At 42.7% G+C, this 23,785-nt stretch overlaps 1 protein-coding gene across 1 annotated transcript; it reads right to left on the reverse strand.

The window, feature by feature from the left end:
* Positions 1–673: 673 nt before the first annotated feature.
* Positions 674–22,863, reverse strand: LOC140367136 (bile salt-activated lipase-like). The gene is made up of 11 exons (XM_072453484.1): positions 22,715–22,863; positions 20,958–21,105; positions 13,070–13,189; positions 9,325–9,522; positions 9,127–9,257; positions 8,574–8,681; positions 8,274–8,388; positions 7,270–7,453; positions 6,480–6,683; positions 4,106–4,315; positions 674–1,045 (listed from the first exon to the last, which is right to left on the reverse strand). The coding sequence occupies exons 1-11, from the start codon at positions 22,799–22,801 to the stop codon at positions 865–867; spliced, it is 1,686 nt and encodes a 561-aa protein (XP_072309585.1). The 5' UTR covers positions 22,802–22,863; the 3' UTR covers positions 674–864.
* Between the last annotated feature and the right edge of the window lie 922 nt (positions 22,864–23,785).

The following is a 23,785-nucleotide window of genomic DNA, read 5'->3' on the forward strand; positions in this document are numbered from 1 at the left end:
TGATATTGTTTCTGTTATTTGCTTATTCCTCTTAATTTTGTATAGGATTATTGGAAAAAAGTAGCCTTGAACAAATCCAGATTTACTAAATTACTTTTTAGTGTAATTAACAGTTTAATATAATTGCGTATATAATAAAGGAGTAAGCGGAGGTTTTGCCTTGACCAAATTCTGAAGATTCTTTCTTATACTTATTTTGTCAATAGGTTATTTATTTTATTTGTTTGCTGATTTTCATCACTATTTCATTTACACAAACTGGTTTCCATTCAATATTATCTATAACATTTCTGGGAGAAACAAGATGAAGTGAAAGTTATAGCTCAAGGCTCTTCCAGGTGATGTAACCAGTGTGTAGAGGGATTTAAAACCTGGGTATTACTAATACCTGGGTACACAACGTCTATTGTTATAATTTTAACAAACATAATATAGGAGGGTCTTTTGGAGAGTCTATGGCCACGTTTCATTTTGGAGCAGACTGGGACAAGCAGAGAAGTGAAATAAATGCAGAAAAGCTGACAATAAACCGGAAGTAGTTTCTTGTTTACTTGTCTTTTTGTGAATTGCTGGGATCGACTTTATAAAGAAAAAGCATTATTCAGGTATGATTTAGATTTTATTTGTAAAGAAAACATGTTTTATGTTTGGGTGAAGTCAACCAGACTCTGTGTATGGGTATACAGACCACCATTAACAGAAGCATCCTTTATAGGAGGGTCTATAAAGGGGTCTATGAGGGGGTGCACAAGAGGGTCTACAGAGGGTCTTTGGGAGTGTCTATGGGAAAATCTATGAGAAGGTCTATGAAAGGGTCAATTAAAAGGGCTATGAGAGCGTCTGTGAGAGGGTCTCTGGGAGGGTCTATGAGAAGGTCTCTGACGGACTGGGGATATTTTGGCTCCAGAGCTGGACAAAACGCAGCCTCATCTTCTGAGCGGTGGAGTTGTCGTTCATGTCAGACGTGATGTTCAGATACCTCTTTGAAAACATGTCCATCTGTGGCCAGGTCACAGGCACCGCCGAGGGGCCCACGTTAGGGTCTCTGTCAACAAACAAAAATAATTTCTTAAATGTGCTCTTTCTTTTATGGATGCAGATTTCAAGGAAATATAATGCAATCATCTAGTCAGTAACAAGACAAGTTTAATCTACCAAACAATGCATTTTTTTAGATACAAGGTCAGATAGTAGAAAAAGCTTCAGTTGTAGTCATCTGGACTCAGTTTGAAAAAAAAAGTAGACGTTTCGACTCTCATCCAAGAGTCATTGTCAATAACAGAATTTAGGTCGAGAACTCCGATATTAATACTGTTCTGTTTAGAGGCTTCAAGATGCCTCTAATCACTCGTTTGAAGACGGTGAGGTGAAGGTTTTAAGCAGGGAGAAAAGATGGTTTGAAAGAGGAGTCAAGGAAGCTATTTTTGTTAAAAAAGAAAGACCTTCTTTAAACAGAAATGGAGGGCTTAGGTTTAATCTTCCTGTTATCTATAATGGGTTACTGAACCCCTGGAAAGGTAAAGGACCAGGGAATTCAGGTACTCAGGGTGGTTGAGCCAGGGTCTCACTAAGACAAAGAGGTTTTGACAGCCCATTAAGATTCTGAATAGGTTAGCTCGGTAGATACAAGGGGGGAGTTTCTGTTGAAACCAACAACTCTTTCTACTTCAGGAAGGCTCCTCCCAATGGGCGGGTCTTACCACAGAACAGTATTAATATCGGAGTTCTCGACCTAAATTCTGTTATTGACAATGACTCTTGGATGAGAGTCGAAACGTCTACTTTTTTTTTTCAAACTGAGTCCAGATGACTACAACTGAAGCTTTTTCTACTATGGAACACGCCTGGACGAATGAGGGATCACACCGACATACAAGGTCAGACTTTTATGTACCATGTAAATATGTCACCCGAGGAAACCTACGTGCTTTAAAAATAAGTATTTTTGTCTCAAAGACTTTCTGTTTATTGTGTTATTTTAACATTATTGATTACGTTAGCATTAGCCTAGAGACAAAACACTTACTTTTACAAACACATAGATGTCCCCGCTTGAAGTATTTACATGGTACGTAAAGGTCTTATCGTGCTGCCTGTGATTATCCATCTTTAACTCACTCTCCGCTTTGTGTTCAGTAATTATTTATTTATTTCAATTGAGACTTGGCTAATTCCCCATAAGAAATGGAGCAGAAAGTGAAGCTTATTTCTAAGACAACCAAAACTAGCCGTTTAGTTTTTTGGAAATGGCCTATAAAAATACTCCAGAAGTTAGTGCCTTATGGAACTTTTTGAACATTGGTAATGCAAAGAAGTGCATGAACCATAATTATGTGTCTACTCTGGGCAACAACAACATTCATTATTCATACTTTTTAACTACACACTATGCAATCTGTGTAACCAACCTTAATGTATCAACGGACCAACTGCACCCATAAATATACTTATAAACTTAACTGAATAACTACACTTGTTTTAGTAGTCGTCTAGTCAGCAATACATTTCTCAGTTAGTCGACAAGTCAGACTAACTACTCCTTGTTCCCGTTAGGGGTTGCGGTCAGCTGGAGCCTATCCCACTGACTATGAGTGGACAGGGACTAGCTCGTCGCAGGTTTAAGGGGGGGTTGAGGTTAGGGGGCTGCATCAACCAAATAAAGGTTAAAATATAGAGACTGAAGGCTTGCAGATAGAGAATATTTACAAATAGTGTGTTTTATTGATGAAAATCAGAGATTATTTATTGTTTTTTATTATAAAAAAAGTATTCATTTGAGTTTTAGAGTCTATATAGCCGAGATGAAAATTATGTTTATCAATATACGACTATGATTATAATGTTTTTTCTGTATTTTTCTTAAATATTTCTATATTTTTTTATACTTTCAATTCACAACCGAAAGCAGCTATCTGTACTTTCTACTCCATTAAATGTTTTTGGTTGAGGGGTGATTTTTAGCATGTTCAGAGTAGGCACATTCGCGTTTAGCTGCGCCTCGTCTGGATGATCAATGAGAGTTGATAGCTGCAACAGAGACAGAGCTAAAAGTCTGCTGTAAAGACAAACAACAACTTCAAAGTGTTTGAAATTTTTCTTTGTTTTCTATACACTCATCAATTACATCGAACTGGACGAATAGTCAACTAGCAACTTAATTAAGACAATCATCAGGTATTTTAGCCACAGAAAAAGGTTGGAGGAAATACAAAAAGATAAAAACAGAAGGTAGTTTCAGACTGTTCAATGCCATGTGAAAAAGGATCAAACCATTGCCTAGTAAATAAATAAATAAGCTTTTGATTATAATTATAATAACATATGGGAGTTTCAGCGGCTGCTTCAGCTGATTGATCCCATTTGGATTTCACAAAATTTCAACTCGTGACGTCAAATATCTGGATAAGGTATTGCTAGCTTAAAGCTGTCGTGAGTCGGCCTCAGTGGCCAGTCCATTGGTACTGCAGCAAAAAATTCCTCTGCAACCCACAAAGCATTTTTTCCATAGAGCGCACTGTAAGAACAAACTGCTTGTGTTCGGCTGACAGGGCATCTACAGCTTTAACAAAAGTCGGGTTTTCTGGCGATTATAAGGTAATTCACTTTTTTTCCTGTTCAAAACCCTTCAGTTTTCTTAAAAAAATGTTTTTTTTCTAGCAGCTCTTGCTCTGATTGGTCAGAGCGGTCACGTGTTACTCAAGTCACGTCACTTGATGCTACTTCCGGGCCACACAACTACCGCTTGCCGTCAAAGGCTAAAGTGGCGACATGCAGTAGCGAGCATGCCCCATTGACTTGAATGGAATGCCATCTTGCTCCCTGGAGGTTTGGGTGTCGCCATTTGATGACATCACGGGGTCTTCTGTTTTAGACCTTAGCTCTACTTCCTTTTTTTTACTGCCACTTGCCTGATGCAAAACTATGATAAATATTTACCACAAGTTCAATCCCACCAAACAAATTGATAATAAAAAACCTGTCATATTCACGTCAGGTTGATATTTTGATTATGATACTTTTACTTTTGGTCTTGTTTCTGTACTTGTGGCGTGCTTCTTCCACCACTGAAGGTTAGCCTAGTCAAAGACAGCAACCCAAGTCTCACCCAGTCCTGGCGAAGTTGGTCCAGTAGTGCATCATATAGGCGGACAGGTCGCGGTGTCTGTCGGCATAGGCTATGGGGGTCCTGAAGGGCTTCCCAAACACAAACTGCAGGTCGTCCATGTGGTCCGAGCCCACCCAGTCATGGTAAGGCTTCCCTGGTCCCGCCAACATACTGGGCTCTGACAAGAGGTAGGAGAAAGTACGGCCAGACCTGTGAAGAGACATCACACAGGAGAACGTTACACTTTTGCCCAAATAAAACAAGCAGTGGTGGAAATTAACAAATCAAAAGTAATTGAAAGTATTATAATTTATTTTTTAAATGTATCTGTACTTTTTGATACATTTTTACCTCACTATGTTTGAGGACAGCTGCACTAAACTGTTTTCTTTTGGGTTTAGACCTTCTGAAATGGCTAATGGTTTTATTTCCCAGCTTTGAGAAAACAACATTAGGGTTTATAAGGAAAAGTGTTGATCTAATGATCAATAAAGAGCACCATTATTTATCAAGATCACAATTTTACACTTAAATAGTTCTCAAAAATCGGTGAGCATCACTTTTTACTCTTAAGTACCAGGCATTTTAGCTTAGCGTTGGTCTAAAACAGGTACTGAAACCCATTAAAGCTCCCATTTGAAAATGAGTCATTAAAGGTGTAGCGAATCGCAGACATCCTCCGAACGTTGCCATAGTGACAGGAATGCAGGGCGTAAGGTTGTACCATGTACAACCCCCATGCGGAGATTTATGATGTCTCTGCAGGAGCAGAGACTTTGCGCTTTGAATGTTGGAAAAAATGTTTTCCATTGAACTACTGCTTTTGGATTAAAATGAACTCACAGAGCCATTTTCATTCCCAAGATAAAAGCTAAAACGCTAAAAAGACTAAGCGGTTTTAGTAAACAATCCTCTGATTGCAGACTGATCTGCAGACAGATGTTATTATGTTCTACATGTTCATTTAACTCATTTATAACTCATCTTAAGAATAACTTTACCTTTGGAACAATGTGGCGTAATGTTAATGCTAAACAATGGCTGCATTATTCTGGATCGTTTTCTCTGATCAGTTCTGACTCAGCATGCGTAATGACTGGTTGAACAATGGCACCAAAACCCAACCCCCGCAGGGGTCAGTCAGAGAGAGGAGAGAAGACCAACTCAGTTTCATTGGAGATCTTCGAGGAGGAATTTGAAGAGAATGGCTCATCTCTGGTCTAGCTTTGCTAAGCTTACCTACAAAACAAAGAACATTCCAGAGAGACACGCCCGTCGAAGCGACGGCCCTTTCTATCCTTTCTATCAAGGAAAACGCAGATCACTGAACCTGATCCAGTGCTTCTTGAGCCTGATACTGTCCTGTCTGTGCCCTGGCCAGAGAGTGGACCGAGCTGCAGCACCCGAGTGAACACTAGTGAACCCTAGAGGTGACACGGACACGCACAGGCCCATCTCCTCAGGATCACAGCTCCTGCTTCTGGTCGTAGGAAAAACGCATGTACTTCACAATCTGGCTGATGAAATGATATAGAATCAACATTAACACACAACTAGATAGATCTAGAAGAATCATGTCTAGCGTCCTTCTCTGTTATCGACTCATTTGAATATTCCCTATTCATTTTAACTGTTTAATAATTTGGCCAATAAATCTTAAAAAAACACATTTGGTAAAGTGTTCATTCATTTCCAGAAAAAAGGGTCAATGTTTACGGTTACGTTCTCACAAACATTCAGTTTAACGAGCAAAATTCATCTTTAATAAACAAATTCATTTAGATATTTGATTATAGAATTGTTAAATGCCTAATCAATGGCTGGTGCCCCAAATTACTCTTAAAATATGACAACAAACATACCCACACTTATGCAGTGTGTCATGTTTGAAATCTTGATAGAATTCTCTAATCGATAACAACCTTCATAAGTGGGAGGACATGAATAACATTACAGAGCTTTCACTAGTAAGCATCTCCTACAAAGGAAAAATATTATGCATTATTTATTTGTTATTGTCCTTTAAACATACTCTTGAACACCTTTTGTTTTGCATCTCAAGCTTTATTTTTCCAAATTTCTTCTAAACTATCATAAATATTTACCAACAGGTTCTACACAACCAAATTAAGTAATAGTTTCAGAAGAACAGAACAGAGAACAGTCATATACACTCAAATCATACTGTGTGTGTCTTACGTTGCCATGGTAGCGTGCAGGTACACATGTCTTACGTTGCCGTGGTGGCATGCAGGTACACATGTCTTACGTTGCCGTGGTAGCGTGCAGGTACACATGTCTTACGTTGCCGTGGTGGCATGCAGGTACACATGTCTTACGTTGCCGTGGTAGCGTGCAGGTACACATGTCTTACGTTGCCGTGGTAGCGTGCAGGTACGCAGCAGTCTGGATCGGCACCAGGAAGAGGTAGTCGGTCCCGATGTCAACAACCGTCCTCTTGATGGTTTCCTGGTTTGGTGAGGGGCCCCACCCTGAAGTGTACTCTGCAAACGCCAAGTCCAGAGCCGCCGGGCCCTTGTCCTTTGTGTAGGCCTCCAGGAGCCTTCTTAGGTCCTCACTGCAAGGAGTTTACACATTATACACAGTCACACCTGTCACAAACATGAGTAATGAAAAAAATAAACAGTTGAAGCAAATTCAGCCTGTAATACTCATGACATTTTAAAATCAGGGTTTTATAAATCTATAATGTCACTGGAAACAGGGTAAGCGGGGCCTGGGATAAATGCATCTAAAAGGGATTTATATATAGCTTATATTTTTATCAAAAGACAATTTACGCCATGAATTGGTAAATTATTTTATTAAAGCAACTTTTAAAACATGATATGGTAAATCTATTAACTGGTTTAGGCTAACTGGATAATATTATACAGTTTGCAAAAGTCTTTCCTAAAAATAATCTGTAATGATTTGTAACAATTTTACTAAATCTACTAAAATAATTTTATAAAACCATTTGTTAATTTATTTACCAATTCCATGTTTTAAAAGTTACTTAAGTTAAATGTACTAGATAAAATGTGAGTAATCATTAAATTGTGATGTTTCTTCTCATAATAATGGCAACACTAAAATGTCATATTCATTATTATTATATATGTATTTGTGTATTATGTGTATTGAACTTAGACAGTGCTTACATGGGAGTGTCCTGGTTATTTTCGAGTGAAGGGACATCTAGGGAGGTGAATATGTGTCCGTCCATGTTGTTGACCCCGAGCAGATAGTCCACTTCGGCTGCGTTGTGGAAGAGCTTCGAGGGATGGTCCGGCAGGAAGTCTCCGTCCACCACAGGCGTCAGGAGCAGACTCATCACTCCAGGCTCTGATAGAAACACACAACATGCAGGTCAAGATTAATCACCATTAGGGCTGCAACAATGAATTCACTTATTGTGACTAGTGAACTGTAAGAAATATTTTGATCATTGTAATCGTTATCTGGAGTTCAAACTCTAAAACTCGTTAAAAAGGGTTTTATAACAAAGAAGGCATTATTAAAATCATAGTGTCAAAAAATTATAAGCATATTGAGATTTTTATTAATAATATGCTTTATATGTTAATGTTCTCTATCTAGAAGCCTTCAATTATCTCAATCATCATATTTTAACATGTATTTGGTTGATAATATATTTTAAAAAGTCAACTTCTAAATCAATTGTTGCAGCCCTAAAATCAGTTGTTTTGTAGCTTTTATAATCGTTATTATCTTATTTTGAAGAAAGCGTAAGTTAGCAATTGTGTTTTTAAATCAAAACACATGAGTTACTATATGTTATGCTAACAATTGTATTCAACATTTTAATTCCTGTTAAATAGATGTAATGCCGTACTGTGGAACATTCTAGGCCAGTGGCTTGAACCAAAAAAGACAATATTTTGGCTTTCTGAGTCGCACCAGATCTAAACCCGGACTCAGGTCTTTAATTGGGCCAGACCTAAAATGAGACAAAACCAGGGATTAAGTAGTTCTAAATAATAATTCATCCAAATGAGGGCAAAAACTCTAGAGTAAACTGTAGAGGTCCACAGTCATTTTAGGTACCCCATTTTCAGAAACTTTAAATATCTAGTTATAGCATTTTAATTTCAAAGATGATGGCAACATGTCTTTGTGAGGCTGTGGATAAAGAGTGGCTCACGGTCAGGGTTTCCTAGTTTGATCTTGGGTCCAGCCATGGTCAGATTTCCTGCATCGATGGTCTTCAGGCAGTCGGTCATAGTGTGGTCAGTGGGACAGCCAACCTTCTCTGCCACCTGGAGACACAACAGAACCTCTCACTGCACCAGCTCAGCTCCTCAGCAGTTCAGCTCTTGAGCAGCTCTTGAGCAGCTCAGCTCCTGAGAAGCTCCTGAGCAGCTCAGCTCTGAGAAGCTCCTGAGCAGCTCAGCTCCTGAGACTCTCAGCTCCTGAGAAGCTCCTGAGCAGCTCAGCTCCTCACCTGCACAACCACGTCCCGGGGGTTTGTCTTGAAGGCCCAGGGACAGAAGGCCACTCCGCTCTGAGAGACGGCTCTGCGGATCATCCCTCTGTTGTGAGGCGACAGGATCTGGGTCGGGACAAACACACCATCACTACAGGTTTTGTGTCACAAGTGAAGAAGCATTTTTAATGCTAATGACTGAATGCTCAGAAAGCTAATTTTCAAAACTTCCAAGCTCTAAAAAACCCTTTGGCACATTACTGGAATGCATAACTTTTTAGGACATGAGCACAGCTTTAGAACAGCTTGGAGGCCCGCGCTTGTACAGCCAATCAGATCTCATCCCAAAGCGTCTTATAGTGACTAAGCAGGCCTAATGCTGCTTAGCTTCTGAGATCTAATGAGATCAAGCATTGACAAGCAGGTATGGTATGGTCATTAGTAAGAAGACACACAAACACAGAACATTTAGTTTGGTAAACATTTACTTTAGTAAATTAATTGCCATTTTATTGTCATTTGACCTAAAAACAGAAATGAAAAGAGTTTATTTAGTATGTGTTTCTCAGACCTGGAAGTTGACACTAGCGCCCCCTGCAGACTCTCCAAAGAGGGTGATGTTGTTGGGGTCTCCACCAAACGAGCGGATGTTCCTGTGCACCCAGGCGATGGCCGCCTGCTGGTCCCACAGACCGTAGTTTCCTGGGAGATGTGAAAAACACCATCAGGCCCATGTTTCCCTGATATCTGCAGATGTTTGTCTATGTACCAGGTAGAGCAGAGTCTCCAGTGCTGAGGAAGCCCAGCACGCCCACTCTGTAGGCCACACTGACTACAATGACGCCGCCGCGGTCAGCCAGCTCCTGCCCGCTGTACAGGTAATTATTGAGGAAGTTAGCACCCATGGAGCCGCCCACAATGAAGCCCCCGCCATACAACCAGATCATCACAGGGAGGTCTGACGACACTGGAGCAAGAAGAAGAGTGATGGTTTTACTCAAATGAATGTGAACAGTTACATCTTATGGGCGTTATCTGATTTCTCTGATTTTTGTGACAAAGACAAAAATTAAAGAAAAAATATATATTTCATTTCTTTGTCTTCCAAACACAAAAATCCATTGATCATTGATAGCTCATGTCACCGGATGTTTCTGATAATCACATTTATTTCATGGTGGTAAACATATCTTCTACAATGTATAGATTACCGAAATTATTCATATACATACATGGTTTTGTATTTCAGTTGCTTTGATTTAAGGAAATATGTCAATAATGAATTTCTGCAAAATATTTCAAATGCCTCTCCTTGAACTGACGCCTTAACGTGGTGGAGGGGTTTGAGTGCCCGAATGATCCCAGGAGCTATGTTGTCGGGGGCTTCAAGCCCCTGGTAGGGTCTCCCAAGGCAAACAGGTCCTAGGTGACGGGTCAGACAAAGATCGGTTCAGAAGCCCCCTATGATGAGTAAAAGAATAAGGCCGTTTACGTCGCCCGGATTGGCGTCACCGGGGCCCCATCCTGGAGCCAGGCCTGGGATGGGTGCTCGATGGTGAGCGCCTGGTGGCCGGGTCTTACCCCACGGGGCCCGGCCGGGCACAGCCCAAAAGACCGACGTGGGGCCGCCCTCCCGTGGACCCCCCACCCGCAGGAGGATCCATAAGGGGCCGGTGCAAAGAGATCTGGGCGGCAGTCGACGGCAGGGGCCTCGGCGACCAGATCTCCAGACACAGAGACTAACTCTGGGGACATGGAATGTCACCTCGCTGGGAGGGAAAGAGCCTGAGCTTGTGCGGAGGTTGAGCGATACCGACTAGATATAGTCCTCCACCTCCACGCACAGTTTGGGCTCTAGAACCCATCTCCTCGAGAGGGGCTAGACGCTCCACTTCTCTGGTGTTGCCCGTGGGGAGAGGCGGCGGGCTGGTGTGGGCTTGCGTATAGCCCCTCAACTCAGCCGCCACGTGTTGGAGTTCAACCCGGTGGACGAGAGGGTCGCGTCCCTTCGCCTTCGGGTGGGGGACAGGTCTCTCACTGTTGTGGCGGCCTATGGGCCGAACAGCAGTTCAGAGTACCTGGCCTTCTTGGAGTCCTTGGGAGGGGTACTGGATAGTGCACCGGCCGGGTACTCCGTTGTTCTACTGGGGGACTTCAACGCCCACGTGGGCAATGACAGTGACACCTGGAGAGGGGTGATCGGGAAAAACGGCTTCCCCGATTTGAACCCGAGCGGTGTTCAGTTATTGGACTTCTGTACTATTGTCCATAATGAACACCATGTTCAAGCACAAGGGTGTCCATCAGTGCACATGGCACCAGGACACCCTAGGCCGGAGGTCAATGATCGACTTTGTTGTCGTGTCATCGGACCTCCGGCCGCGTGTCTTGGACACTCGGGTGAAGAGAGGGGCAGAGTTGTCAACCGATCACCACCTGGTGATGAGTTGGATCCGCTGGCGGAGGTGGAAGCCGGACAGACTTGGCAGACCCAAGCGCATTGTGAGGGTCTGTTGGGAACGTCTTGCGGAGCCCTCTGTCAGAAGGGTATTCAACTCGCACCTCCGGGAGAGCTTCTCCCATATCCCGGGGGAGGCTGGGGACATTGAGTCCGAGTGGACCATGTTCTCCGCCTCCATTGTTGATGCGGCTGCTCGGAGCTGTGGTCGCAAGGTCTCCGGTGCCTGTCGTGGCGGCAACCCCCGAACCCGGTGGTGGACACCGGAAGTAAGGGATGCCGTCAGACTGAAGAAGGAGGCTTATCAGGCCACTCTGGCTTGTGGGTCTCCTGAGGTCATTGACAGGTATCGGCAGGCCAAGCGGGCCGCAGCTCGTGCTGACGCAGAGGCAAAAACCCGGGCCTGGGAGGAGTTCGGGGAGGCCATGGAGGAGGACTATTGGTCGGCCCCAAAGAAATTCTGGCAAACCATCCGGCGCCTCAGGAGGGGGAAGCAGTGCCTCATCAACACAGTTTACGGTGCGGGTGGAGACCTGCTAACCTCGACTGGGGATGTTGTCGGACGGTGGAAGGAATACTTTGAGAATCTCCTTAATCCCTCAGTCACGTCTTCTGAAGAGGAAGCAGAGACCGGGGACTCAGGGGCTGACTCATCCATCACCCAAGCTGAAGTCACTGAGGTTGTTCGCAAACTCCTCGGTGGCAGAGGAGAATCCGACCGATAGTCGAACCTCGGATTCAGGAGGAGCAGAGTGGTTTTCGTCCCGGTCGTGGAACACTGGACCAGCTCTATACCCTTCATCGGGTGCTCGAGGGTTCATGGGAGTTTGCCCAACCAGTCCACATGTGCTTTGTGGATCTGGAGAAGGCTTTCGACCGTGTCCCTCGGGGTGTCCTTTGGGGGGTGCTCCGGGAGTACGGGGTCCGGGGCCCTTTGCTCAGGGCTGTCCGGTCCCTGTATGACCGGAGCAGGAGCTGTGTTCGCATTGCCAGCAGTAAGTCAGACCTGTTCCCAGTGCATGTTGGACTCCGCCAGGGCTGCCCTTTGTCACCGGTTCTGTTCATAGTTTTTATGGACAGAATTTCTAGGCGCAGTCAGGGGTCGGAGGGTTTGGGGACCACAGGATCTCATCTCTGCTGTTCACAGACGATGTTGTCCTGATGGCTTCATCAACCCGGACCTGCAACATGCACTGGGACGGTTTGCAGCTGAGTGTGAAGCGGCTGGGATGAGAATCAGCACCTCAAAATCCGAGGCCATGGTTCTCGACCGGAAAAAGGTGCTTGCCCTCTCCAGGTGGGTGGGGTGTCCTTGCCCCAAGTGGAGGAGTTCAAGTATCTCGGGGTCTTGTTCACGAGTGAGGGAAGGATGGAGCGTGAGATTGACAGGCGGACCGTTGTGGTGAAGAAGGAGCTGAGTCGAAAGGCAAAGCTCTCGATTTACCGGTCGGTCTACGTTCCTACCCTCACCTATGGTCATGAGCTTTGGGTAATGACCGAAAGGACAAGATCGCGGATACAAGCGGTCGAAATGAGTTTCCTCCGCCGTGTGGCTGGGCACTTCCTTAAAGATAAGGTGAGGAGCTCGGCCACACGGGGGGAGCTCGGAGTAGAGCCGCTGCTCCTCCACATCGAGAGGAGCCAGCTGAGGTGGCTCGGGCATCTGTTCTGGAGGCCTCCTGGGCGCCTCCCTGGGGAGGTGTTCCGGGCATGTCCCACCGGGAAGAGACCCCGGGGAAGACCCAGGACACGCTGGAGAGACTATGTCTCTCGGCTGGCCTGGGAATGCCTCGGGATCCCCCCGGAGGAGTTAGAGGAAGTGTCTGGGGAGAGGGGAAGTTTGGGTGTCCCTGATTAGACTGCCGCCCCCCGCAACCCGGCCCCGGGGGCAGCGGTCGAAAATGGATGGATGGATGGATATTTCAAATGCTTTTATCTTCTCACATACTCAGTTGTTGTTCCCAGATTATCATAAAATCATTTTGCTGACATGGTTATATACATTTTCAATAATTTTGTGAGTCGAAATGTCACTTTTGTTTTTAAAAAGCATCACCTTTACTGCCGTGAGGGACCCAGATGTTGAGGTAGAGACAGTCTTCACTTCCGAACGTGTCTGTTTGCAGTATGCTGATCTGCAAACATCTGGGAGCAAACTTTGTGGCTTTGAGGATATCTGTGGACGGCAGACAAGAAAAACTGAGCTTTTATCGGGCTCAATGTGGCTGAGGAGTAAAAACATGTTTATTAAAGAGCAAGCAGCATTGTGGCTATGGAAAATCTGTTTGGGCCCAACAGTATTGATATTTTTAGTATTTCCTGGTTGAAATGACTCCAACATGATCATCAGAAAGTGTTGCAACAATTAATAGACTAAACGTGACAAAATGTTTTAAATTGTTTTTTTTTTATAATCATACTCATTTTCTGGACTATACAGACTCTTAAACACAGACGAAAATAAAGACAGTGGCATCAAAATGTCTAAAAAGATTTTTTAGACAATTCCTGGTTTTCTTTTTTTCCCCCTATTTATTTATTTTTAAACATACAGCAAAAAAAAACGTACATCAAACAAAGATAAATATGTAAAAAGAATAAAAAGAACAATAATTTTAAATAATAATAATATTAATATGAATGATAATAGTATTATTATTATTATTAATAATAATAATAATAATAATAATAAAAAGTACCCAGATAGCAAAATGACGTTGAATCAACGAATTAACATGTTGCTCGTGTTGATCAGCATTGAAATAGCGTTGATATTAACGCCTATGTGTACATTGAAACAACATCAGATCAACAATAATTTTCAACATTGTTTCAACGTTGAAATTTTAATTCTGTATCAACATTGATTCAACGTTAATTCAACGTTGAATCAATGTTGATGTGAGGTTGATACAGAATTGAGAATTTCCAGCTCTAGTCCTTTTTAAAGTTTTTCCTTTTTAAACCATCCTTGTGGTCTGGTGCATAGCGCAGTCACTTCATCACTACTTTACTGAACACAAGATCCGGCGATGTGCTTTCAGACTGACGTGCAGCCGCTGAGGAGGGAAAACAGAACAAATCAAAATACTGGTTCTGGTGGTTCTCGCTCTCTTTGGAGCTTTACCATGACAAAATACATATTATGAAGCACAAAATGAAGGCTTAAAGCATTGAGTTTTGGCCTGTTGCATGAGGATTTCATTATCTGTTCATGTTTCATTTACTTAGATCTTGTGTAAGTTGTAAATCACATTTAACCAGCCTTTAGAATTTAGTTATTTTACTTGACAACGATTTGAAAATATATTGCGGATAACAAAGGCATTTTAAGTTACCTAAAAACATTATTTGTACTGCTAAATGCAGATAAAACTGCAAAGCAAAAAAAACTGATCAGATCTGCGCCTCTGTGAATCTGTGCCTGTCCAGCCCTCTCCTCCTGCATTAGATTAGATCTAAACCAGGACTAAAGCAGACCTAAACCAGGACTTAAGCAGACCTAAACCAGGACTCAAGCAGACCTAAACCAGGACTCAAGCAGATCTAAACCAGGACTCAAGCAGACCTAAACCAGGACTCAAGCAGACCTAAACCAGGACTTAAGCAGACCTAAACCAGGACTCAAGCAGATCTAAACCAGGACTCAAGCAGACCTAAACCAGGACTCAAGTAGACCTAAACCAGGACTCAAGCAGACCTAAACCAGGACTTAAGCAGACCTAAACCAGGACTCAAGCAGACCTAAACCAGGACTCAAGCAGACCTAAACCAGGACTCAAGCAGATCTAAACCAGGACTCAAGCAGATCTAAACCAGGACTCAAGCAGACCTAAACCAGGACTCAAGCAGATCTAAACCAGGACTCAAGCAGATCTAAACCAGGACTCAAGCAGATCTAAACCAGGACTCAAGCAGACCTAAACCAGGACTCAAGTAGACCTAAACCAGGACTCAAGTAGACCTAAACCAGGACTAAAGCAGACCTAAACCAGGACTCAAGTAGACCTAAACCAGGACTAAAGCAGACCTAAACCAGGACTTAAGCAGATCTAAACCAGGACTAAAGCAGACCTAAACCAGGACTTAAGCAGACCTAAACCAGGACTCAAGCAGATCTAAACCAGGACTCAAGCAGATCTAAACCAGGACTCAAGCAGACCTAAACCAGGACTCAAGTAGACCTAAACCAGGACTAAAGCAGACCTAAACCAGGACTTAAGCAGACCTAAACCAGGACTTAAGCAGACCTAAACCAGGACTCAAGCAGATCTAAACCAGGACTCAAGCAGACCTAAACCAGGACTCAAGCAGACCTAAACCAGGACTCAAGCAGATCTAAACCAGGACTCAAGCAGATCTAAACCAGGACTCAAGCAGACCTAAACCAGGACTCAAGCAGATCTAAACCAGGACTCAAGCAGACCTAAACCAGGACTTAAGCAGACCTAAACCAGGACTTAAGCAGATCTAAACCAGGACTCAAGTAGACCTAAACCAGGACTCAAGCAGATCTAAACCAGGACTCAAGCAGACCTAAACCAGGACTCAAGCAGACCTAAACCAGGACTAAAGCAGACCTAAACCAGGACTCAAGCAGATCTAAACCAGGACTCAAGCAGACCTAAACCAGGACTCAAGCAGACCTAAACCAGGACTCAAGCAGACCTAAACCAGGACTCAAGCAGACCTAAACCAGGACTCAAGCAGATCTAAACCAGGACTTAAGCAGACCTAAACCAGGACTCAAGTAGACCTAAACCAGGACTTAAGCAGACCTAAACCAGGACTCAAGCAGACCTAAACCAGGACTTAAGCAGACCTAAACCAGGACTTAAGCAGACCTAAACCAGGACTCAAGCAGACCTAAACCAGGATTAAAGCAGACCTAAACCAGGACTAAAGCAGACCTAAACCAGGACTTAAGCAGACCTAAACCAGGACTAAAGCAGACCTAAACCAAGACTTAAGCAGACCTAAACCAGGACTTAAGCAGACCTAAACCAGGACTAAAGCAGCCCTAAACCAGGACTTAAGCAGACCTAAACCAGGACTTAAGCAGACCTAAACCAGGACTAAAGCAGCCCTAAACCAGGACTTAAGCAGACCTAAACCAGGACTTAAGCAGATCTAAACCAGGACTAAAGCAGACCTAAACCAGGACTAAAGCAGACCTAAACCAGGACTCAAGCAGACCTAAACCAGGACTAAAGCAGACCTAAACCAGGACTTAAGCAGACCTAAACCAGGACTTAAGCAGACCTAAACCAGGACTCAAGCAGACCTAAACCAGGACTAAAGCAGACCTAAACCAGGACTTAAGCAGACCTAAACCAGGACTAAAGCAGACCTAAACCAGGACTAAAGCAGACCTAAACCAGGACTTAAGCAGACCTAAACCAGGACTAAAGCAGACCTAAACCAGGACTAAAGCAGACCTAAACCAGGACTCAAGCAGACCTAAACCAGGACTAAAGCAGACCTAAACCAGGACTAAAGCTGACCTAAACCAGGACTTAAGCAGACCTAAACCAGGACTAAAGCAGACCTAAACCAGGACTTAAGCAGACCTAAACCAGGACTAAAGCAGACCTAAACCAGGACTAAAGCAGACCTAAACCAGGACTTAAGCAGACCTAAACCAGGACTTAAGCAGACCTAAACCAGGACTAAAGCAGACCTAAATCAGGACTAAAGCAGACCTAAACCAGGACTAAAGCAGACCTAAACCAGGACTTAAGCAGACCTAAACCAGGACTTAAGCAGACCTAAACCAGGACTAAAGCAGACCTAAACCAGGACTCAAGCAGACCTAAACCAGGACTTAAGCAGACCTAAACCAGGACTAAAGCAGACCTAAACCAGGACTCAAGCAGACCTAAACCAGGACTAAAGCAGACCTAAACCAGGACTTAAGCAGACCTAAACCAGGACTTAAGCAGTCCTAAACCAGGACTAAAACAGACCTAAACCAGGACTAAAGCAGACCTAAACCAGGACTCAAGCAGACCTAAACCAGGACTTAAGCAGACCTAAACCAGGACTTAAGCAGACCTAAACCAGGACTAAAGCAGACCTAAATCAGGACTAAAGCAGACCTAAACCAGGACTAAAGCAGACCTAAACCAGGACTTAAGCAGACCTAAACCAGGACTTAAGCAGACCTAAACCAGGACTAAAGCAGACCTAAACCAGGACTCAAGCAGACCTAAACCAGGACTTAAGCAGACCTAAACCAGGACTAAAGCAGACCTAAACCAGGACTAAAGCAGACCTAAACCAGGACTCAAGCAGACCTAAACCAGGACTAAAGCAGACCTAAATCAGGACTAAAGCAGACCTAAACCAGGACTAAAGCAGACCTAAACCAGGACTTAAGCAGACCTAAACCAGGACTTAAGCAGTCCTAAACCAGGACTAAAACAGACCTAAACCAGGACTAAAGCAGACCTAAACCAGGACTAAAGCAGACCTAAACCAGGACTAAAGCAGACCTAAACCAGGACTCAAGCAGACCTAAACCAGGACTTAAGCAGACCTAAACCAGGACTAAAGCAGACCTAAACCAGGACTAAAGCAGACCTAAACCAGGACTCAAGCAGACCTAAACCAGGACTTAAGCAGACCTAAACCAGGACTAAAGCAGACCTAAACCAGGACTAAAGCAGACCTAAACCAGGACTAAAGCAGACCTAAACCAGGACTAAAGCAGACCTAAACCAGGATTACAGGCTGCTCCTTGCCAAACTTACAATCTTTTTTCCCCACTTGTGTGGACAGGTTTAAATGGAAAACAGAGGCATTACTTTCCATGGACTCAACATTCCCTTAAGAAAACATCTTTTGATATAATGTAATTTAATAAATGATATCAAAGAGACAGAAATGTATCAGACCGACTCAGCATGGACATTTTGATTGGCGTTTCTGTCTATAGATAGATGATGCGGTTTAGAAGACGTACGTGCAATTAATTTTTTACATAGAAGTTCCTTCTTTGTTATTTATCTCTATAAACTATAACTTTTATAAAAAAATGAAAATAGAGATTTAATATGATTTTATGTTTTACGGAATGTAAGCAAAATCATCCAATTACTCGATTACTTGTTAGAAGTAAATAATCAATAGCTGTGGCTCTAAAATACACAATGTACCCTATATAATAAGACTTTGAAATAATGTTAAATGTTAAAAATATGGGGCAAGAAAAAAAATACTTTTTGATAAATCTTAACAAAAGAAAATAAAGAAACACATGATTTCCTTCTCCAAGAAAGAAGTAGAGACTCACCATTCCCACTGTAGTGACACGCCTTTGCTGTTCAGCCTGAGCTCTCAGTTACTATGGGAATAATGACATGTTTTAATGGAGGAATGCATTTTATTTGAGACTAAATTTAAGTATCTGAGGGAAAACTTACCAGTATTTGAATGTGGATATGTGCATCACTCAAATAACAAATAATACATTTATTTAAAGGAACACAGTATTACAGCAGTAACACTGACACAACAACATACCTGGAATGGTCATGTCAGGGGGCAAAGGTCAAGAGGCTTTGCACATTTTCTTTTGCTTTGAGGTTCTGATTCCTCTTTTGATTCAATGTAAAGGGGATTTCCATGGCCTGAAAGTGGAAGAAAGTTAAATTAGTAATGTACATGCAATAATTATTCTGAAACATTTTCAGGTGTAACAAAATGAATTTAATTGATGTACATCTATAAACAATAAAACATAATTACCCACTAAATAAACAGAACCATCATAAGTATGGCAGAGTAATGAGGAAATAAAAAATACAAAGCACAACTGGTTTTACAGCTGCAGAGCTCAAGAAACAAGCCACACAAAAGTTTCACCTAGAAACTTGCATGTCGTTTGTTTACACTGTTGTATGAATGGATTTAAGTTAGAATAGCATAGAAATAAATCATATTGATGAGAAAAATAAAATGTTTGTTTTAAAGCCAAATTAATCATTACATTTCCAATATTTGGTCTTTACTTTAGGCAATTCATACATTTTTAAAAGTAAACATTATGCCAAATCAACTAGAGAACATAATGCAATAAAATATAAATGGTAAACTACATCACAGGACTGTTCTATCCCTGTCATTACTACCAGCATAGGGTACTTGTACTTTCAGAAAACAATACAGTAATGGTAACCTGCTCTATGAGCTGTTCTCTCCGCCAGACCCATAGACACAGACAGAAGCTCTGCCGTATCTCGAGGCTCCTGTCCCCACATCGCTCCTTGTGAAGCAGGTCGGCCTCATGGTTGGCCCCTGAGGGCCACCACATCGCACCCCGTGAGGCAGGTCAGCCCCATGGTCGGCCCCTGAGGGCGGGCGCACAACCCCGAGTTTACTCCCCATGTCCACATAACACACATAGATTGGTCCACTCTGTGCCTATTCAACCCATATTTTATCCCAAGTACAGATTATGATTATCTGATGTTGTACAAATACATTTTTCTAGCAGTTAAGCTAAATGCTTGCACATGTTAGCTGCTGCAGCTAACAGACGCTAGCTAACAAGACAATCAAGGTTAACAATAAAAACTTGCGTTTACAAAATATTTTAGCCGAATGATTGTGTGGGATTTCTATTCACTTCTCAATAATACAAATATCATGATGACTCACCATGTGTGTCACTGCTGTTCTCCTGGAGACAAGTGCTGTAGACGTGGTTCTTGTGTGTCTGAGTTAGACTGAGGCACAGGCAGCGTGACACTGCCAAGAGGCTCGTGAGACTAAGATTTCCCGCTCTTTTTGCACCTGCAGAATGATCAGGTCGATGTACATTGAAACAACATTGAATCAATGTTGGCATTTTAACCCTAAAATACAAGGTTAAAACAATGTTGAATTAACAACCTTCTTTCAACCATTGGTATTTCAACTGTGATTCAACGTTGAATCACAGTTGATTTTTCAACGTCAACCAAAAATAACCAATCTGACCATAAATCAACGTTGAATCAACGTCTTTTGCTATCTGGGTAATATGCTTTATTTGTAAATATATTCTATCTTAATATGTCTCAATATTTCGATCACTTCCGGCGCTTGAGCTCGTTGCAACGCTTCCTCTCAGACACACTGTACAGGAAGAGCCAGAGTCGGCTCTACCTCCTGAGGAGACTTAGGTCTTTTGGAGTGACAGGGCCACTCCTGAAGACCTTCTATGACTCTGTGGTGGCATCAGCTCCTGTAGGTGTGGCCTGCTGGAGCAGCAGCATCACAGAGAGGGAGAGGAAGAGACTGGACAAAGTCATTAAGAAGTCCAGCTCCGTCCTGGGCTGCGCTCTGGACTGGAGGTGGGGGACAGAAGGGTCCTAAACTCACATCTATGCTGGACCATGAGTCTCACCCCCTGCAGGACACTCTGTCCGCTCTGGAGAGTAGCTTCAGTGAGAGACTGATCCACCCTCGCTGTTAGCTCTGAACATGTGTCATTCAGCTTCATATTCATGCGCAATACTTTGACATAATGTCAATTATCTTGGTGCAATATCCTCTGTCCATAACAGCTTTAAATAAGAGTGTTACTATTGTTATTATACATTTGTATTAAAAGTTCAAGAGGTTTTTTATAAGAGTTTTATAAGAGCGTTTCTATTGTGCTTTTCTACTGTTTTTATAATTCTTTACTTCTGTGCCTACTTTGTGTTGCAACACTGGAATTTCCCCATTGTGGGACAAATAAAGGCTCATCTTAGCTTATCTTATCTTGGGTGATAATGTATTTAAAAAGTTAGTCTACAACAAAAACTATTGTTACTGACAGCCCGAACAGACAACAAAAATTAGAACATTTAAAACCACTACTAAAATAGAAGACACTTAAAAAGCTTATCTCTTCCCATGTGGGATCAGTTGAAAAAATGTGTTTTTAAAGTGTTCCACAAGAGAAGCACACTGACCGCTCCAGCCGGGGTGAGGCTCAGGTTTCTGGAACAGTCCGGGTTTAGCGGCGAAGGGGATTCCTTTGAACACCTCGACAGAGCGGAACAGGCCCACTGGGATGTTCAGACCCTGCACACTGCCCCCTTCAGTCTGCACCACGCCTAACTGAACACACACACGCACGCACACACAAACACACACGCACGCACACACACACTCACGCACGCACACACACACACACGCACGCACGCACGCACGCACGCACACACATACACGCACGCACATACACACACACACGCACATACACACGCACACACACGCACATGCACACACACGCACGCACATACACACACTCACGCACGCACACACATACACACATGCACGCACGCACACACACACACACACGCACATGCACACATACACACATGCACACACACGCACGCACATACACACACGCACATACACACACGCACATACACACGCACATACACACGCACACACACGCACATGCACACATACACACATGCACACACACGCACGCACATACACACACACACGCACATACACACACACGCACGCACACACACGCACGCATATACACACGCAAATACAAGCACAAACACGCACATACACACACACGCACACACACACACACACACGCACACACACACACACACACACACATACACACACACACACATACACACACGCACACACACACACACACACACACTTTTAACACTTATTCAGCAATATGTAATCTCTACTCTATTCAAAATATTGTTCAAGCCTGATTTATCCTCATTTAAAAAGAATATAAAAAAGTGTAAAGTTGGATGTATTTTTCTTTTAGTTTATTGAATTATTAGTTTTTAACACATAACATGAAAATGGACATTTTACATTATTTATTGAACACATAAACTTGAAAAGCACCTTTTATTTTTACTGAGCGATGACTTTGCGACTGCTTTTGTGTTGTTGTTGTTGTTGTTGTTGTTGTTGTTGTTGTTATTTGTGACATGAATTATGACTTGTGTGTGTTTAAAGTAAATCAATGTTTTAATGCATATTATATTATTATCAATGATAGAAATAGCCATTGTAAATAGAATCCGTCTCACCACCTCTCACTCACATTATTCGTGTTTTAGTGTTTGCCCAAGGACACAACTAAAGTAGTCAATCATTTGAATTTAGATGGAACTCGTCACTTTCACTAAAAGCAGCTCTTGTTTTAAGATGACTTTTAGTTCAGGCCATTTTCCAATCTGAACAGATGCTAAGCCACCTGTTGAACCTGAACATTTATTTTGGTGACAACTAAAAGCCATTGTCCCAGAACATGTAACCACCATCAATAACTCGATGATGATGACTTTTGACACTCAGTAATGTGTTGTATGTTCATGTCAATTGACATCACTAGTTTTAAATGATATTTCACATGTCACATGAGTAGATAAACCATACATTGTAGTATGCACTACCTTTTTGCATATCAAATCTGATATATTTTGACCTTCCTGAATAGTTTTACATGGTCAGGATCTATTATATGACCACATAAACTGATTATATTTTGTATTGAAAAACACATTCTTGATTGTGACATTGTTATTAAAGATTGGGCATTTCACAACAAAGCTGTTCACGATTCTACGCAAACAGACAAAGAAAACATTTAAAAACACACACATTCTGTTATTTACAAAGAAATGACAATAATAAAACCAACACCAATCCAAGGACTTGTTCCAGGACGTGGACTTACGGAGGCTGCGGAGGCCGTCCCCAAAGCCAGGAGCAGAGCCGGGAGCAGAGCCAGGAGCAGCGCCGGTAAAGTCCTGAGAGGATCCATGTCTGAGCGGACGACCGCGAATGCACCGCGAGCCTTATATTCCCGACGCCTGTGTGAGCTTCAGGGCCACTGGGTTGTATAAGCCCCGCCATATGTGGAGTGGGCCGGCCGTGACCTCAGCCCGACCTTTGATAACAGACGTACATAAAACGCCACAAACAGAATAACATATTATGCTTTATTTGTATTGTTATTAGCCTTTAAACATGCTCTCTGCTTTGGTATCTCATGTTTTAAAACGTAAAATATTGTATCTTCTGACACTTTCTACGCTTTCGCTCATCTGGATACACTCCATCTACTGGCAGCGGAGCAAATTACCACGGGTAAAACACATTAAAGACAGAACAGGACCAAGGAGCAAAATCAGGAATAAAAATACATTTTAAATGTATTACAAAAAGACATCTACCAAGAAAAGAAACAAAATCATGAAAACGATTATTTGTTCAGTTTTTGTATTTTGTGTGATTGATTTCAGGATTAGCACGTGATGTTTTTATTACACCGTAGCTGTTGTATAAAAGCATCACTGACATGAGATAAGTTTGACATTTCTTATCCCGGTTCCTGGTGTGTTGTTCTCATCAGCTGCTCTCGTTCACACACAGACAAACATGTGATTAGATACGATGCCTCTGCTGCAACAAGTGACCTGCCTGGGGCTTGGGCCTTCAGTGAGGTCCTACCAAGCCCCCGGAAGCCAAGATGGCAGCCATTGAAACCTATGGAGCTGCTCATTGGCGCATGGCTCCAAAAAAGTTTTTTAGTTCCGCATTACTTCCTGAATACTGGTATAGCACCTCCCACTTTTGTGACGTCATCGCCGTGAGGCTTTGGCGTCGGGAGCGAGCACGTCGACAGCAGACTGTGTGAAAGACGGAGTACAGTCAGCGTGGACTTTCGGAATAATTCGGCTTGAAATAGTCTGTTTACATAAAGTATAATGATGGATTGTTATATCCATCTATAAATATACATGTA

Source organism: Eucyclogobius newberryi, unplaced genomic scaffold (genome assembly GCF_026437365.1).
Source record: "Eucyclogobius newberryi isolate DKJ021-1_F unplaced genomic scaffold, fEucNew1.0.hap1 SCAF_2, whole genome shotgun sequence".
NCBI lineage: Eukaryota > Metazoa > Chordata > Actinopteri > Gobiiformes > Gobiidae > Eucyclogobius > Eucyclogobius newberryi.

Bases quoted from the DNA above. Each gene is read 5' to 3' on its own strand.
- LOC140367136 (XM_072453484.1), bottom strand. From the start codon at position 22,801: ATGGATCCTCTCAGGACTTTACCGGCGCTGCTCCTGGCTCTGCTCCCG. The intron at 13,190-20,957 runs GTCAGTGTGCTT...TGCCGTCCACAG, and splicing joins GCCTCACCCCGGCTGGAGCG to ATATCCTCAAAGCCACAAAG. The intron at 4,316-6,479 runs GTAAGACATGTG...GTCTCTTCACAG, and splicing joins CTGCACGCTACCACGGCAAC to GTCTGGCCGTACTTTCTCCT.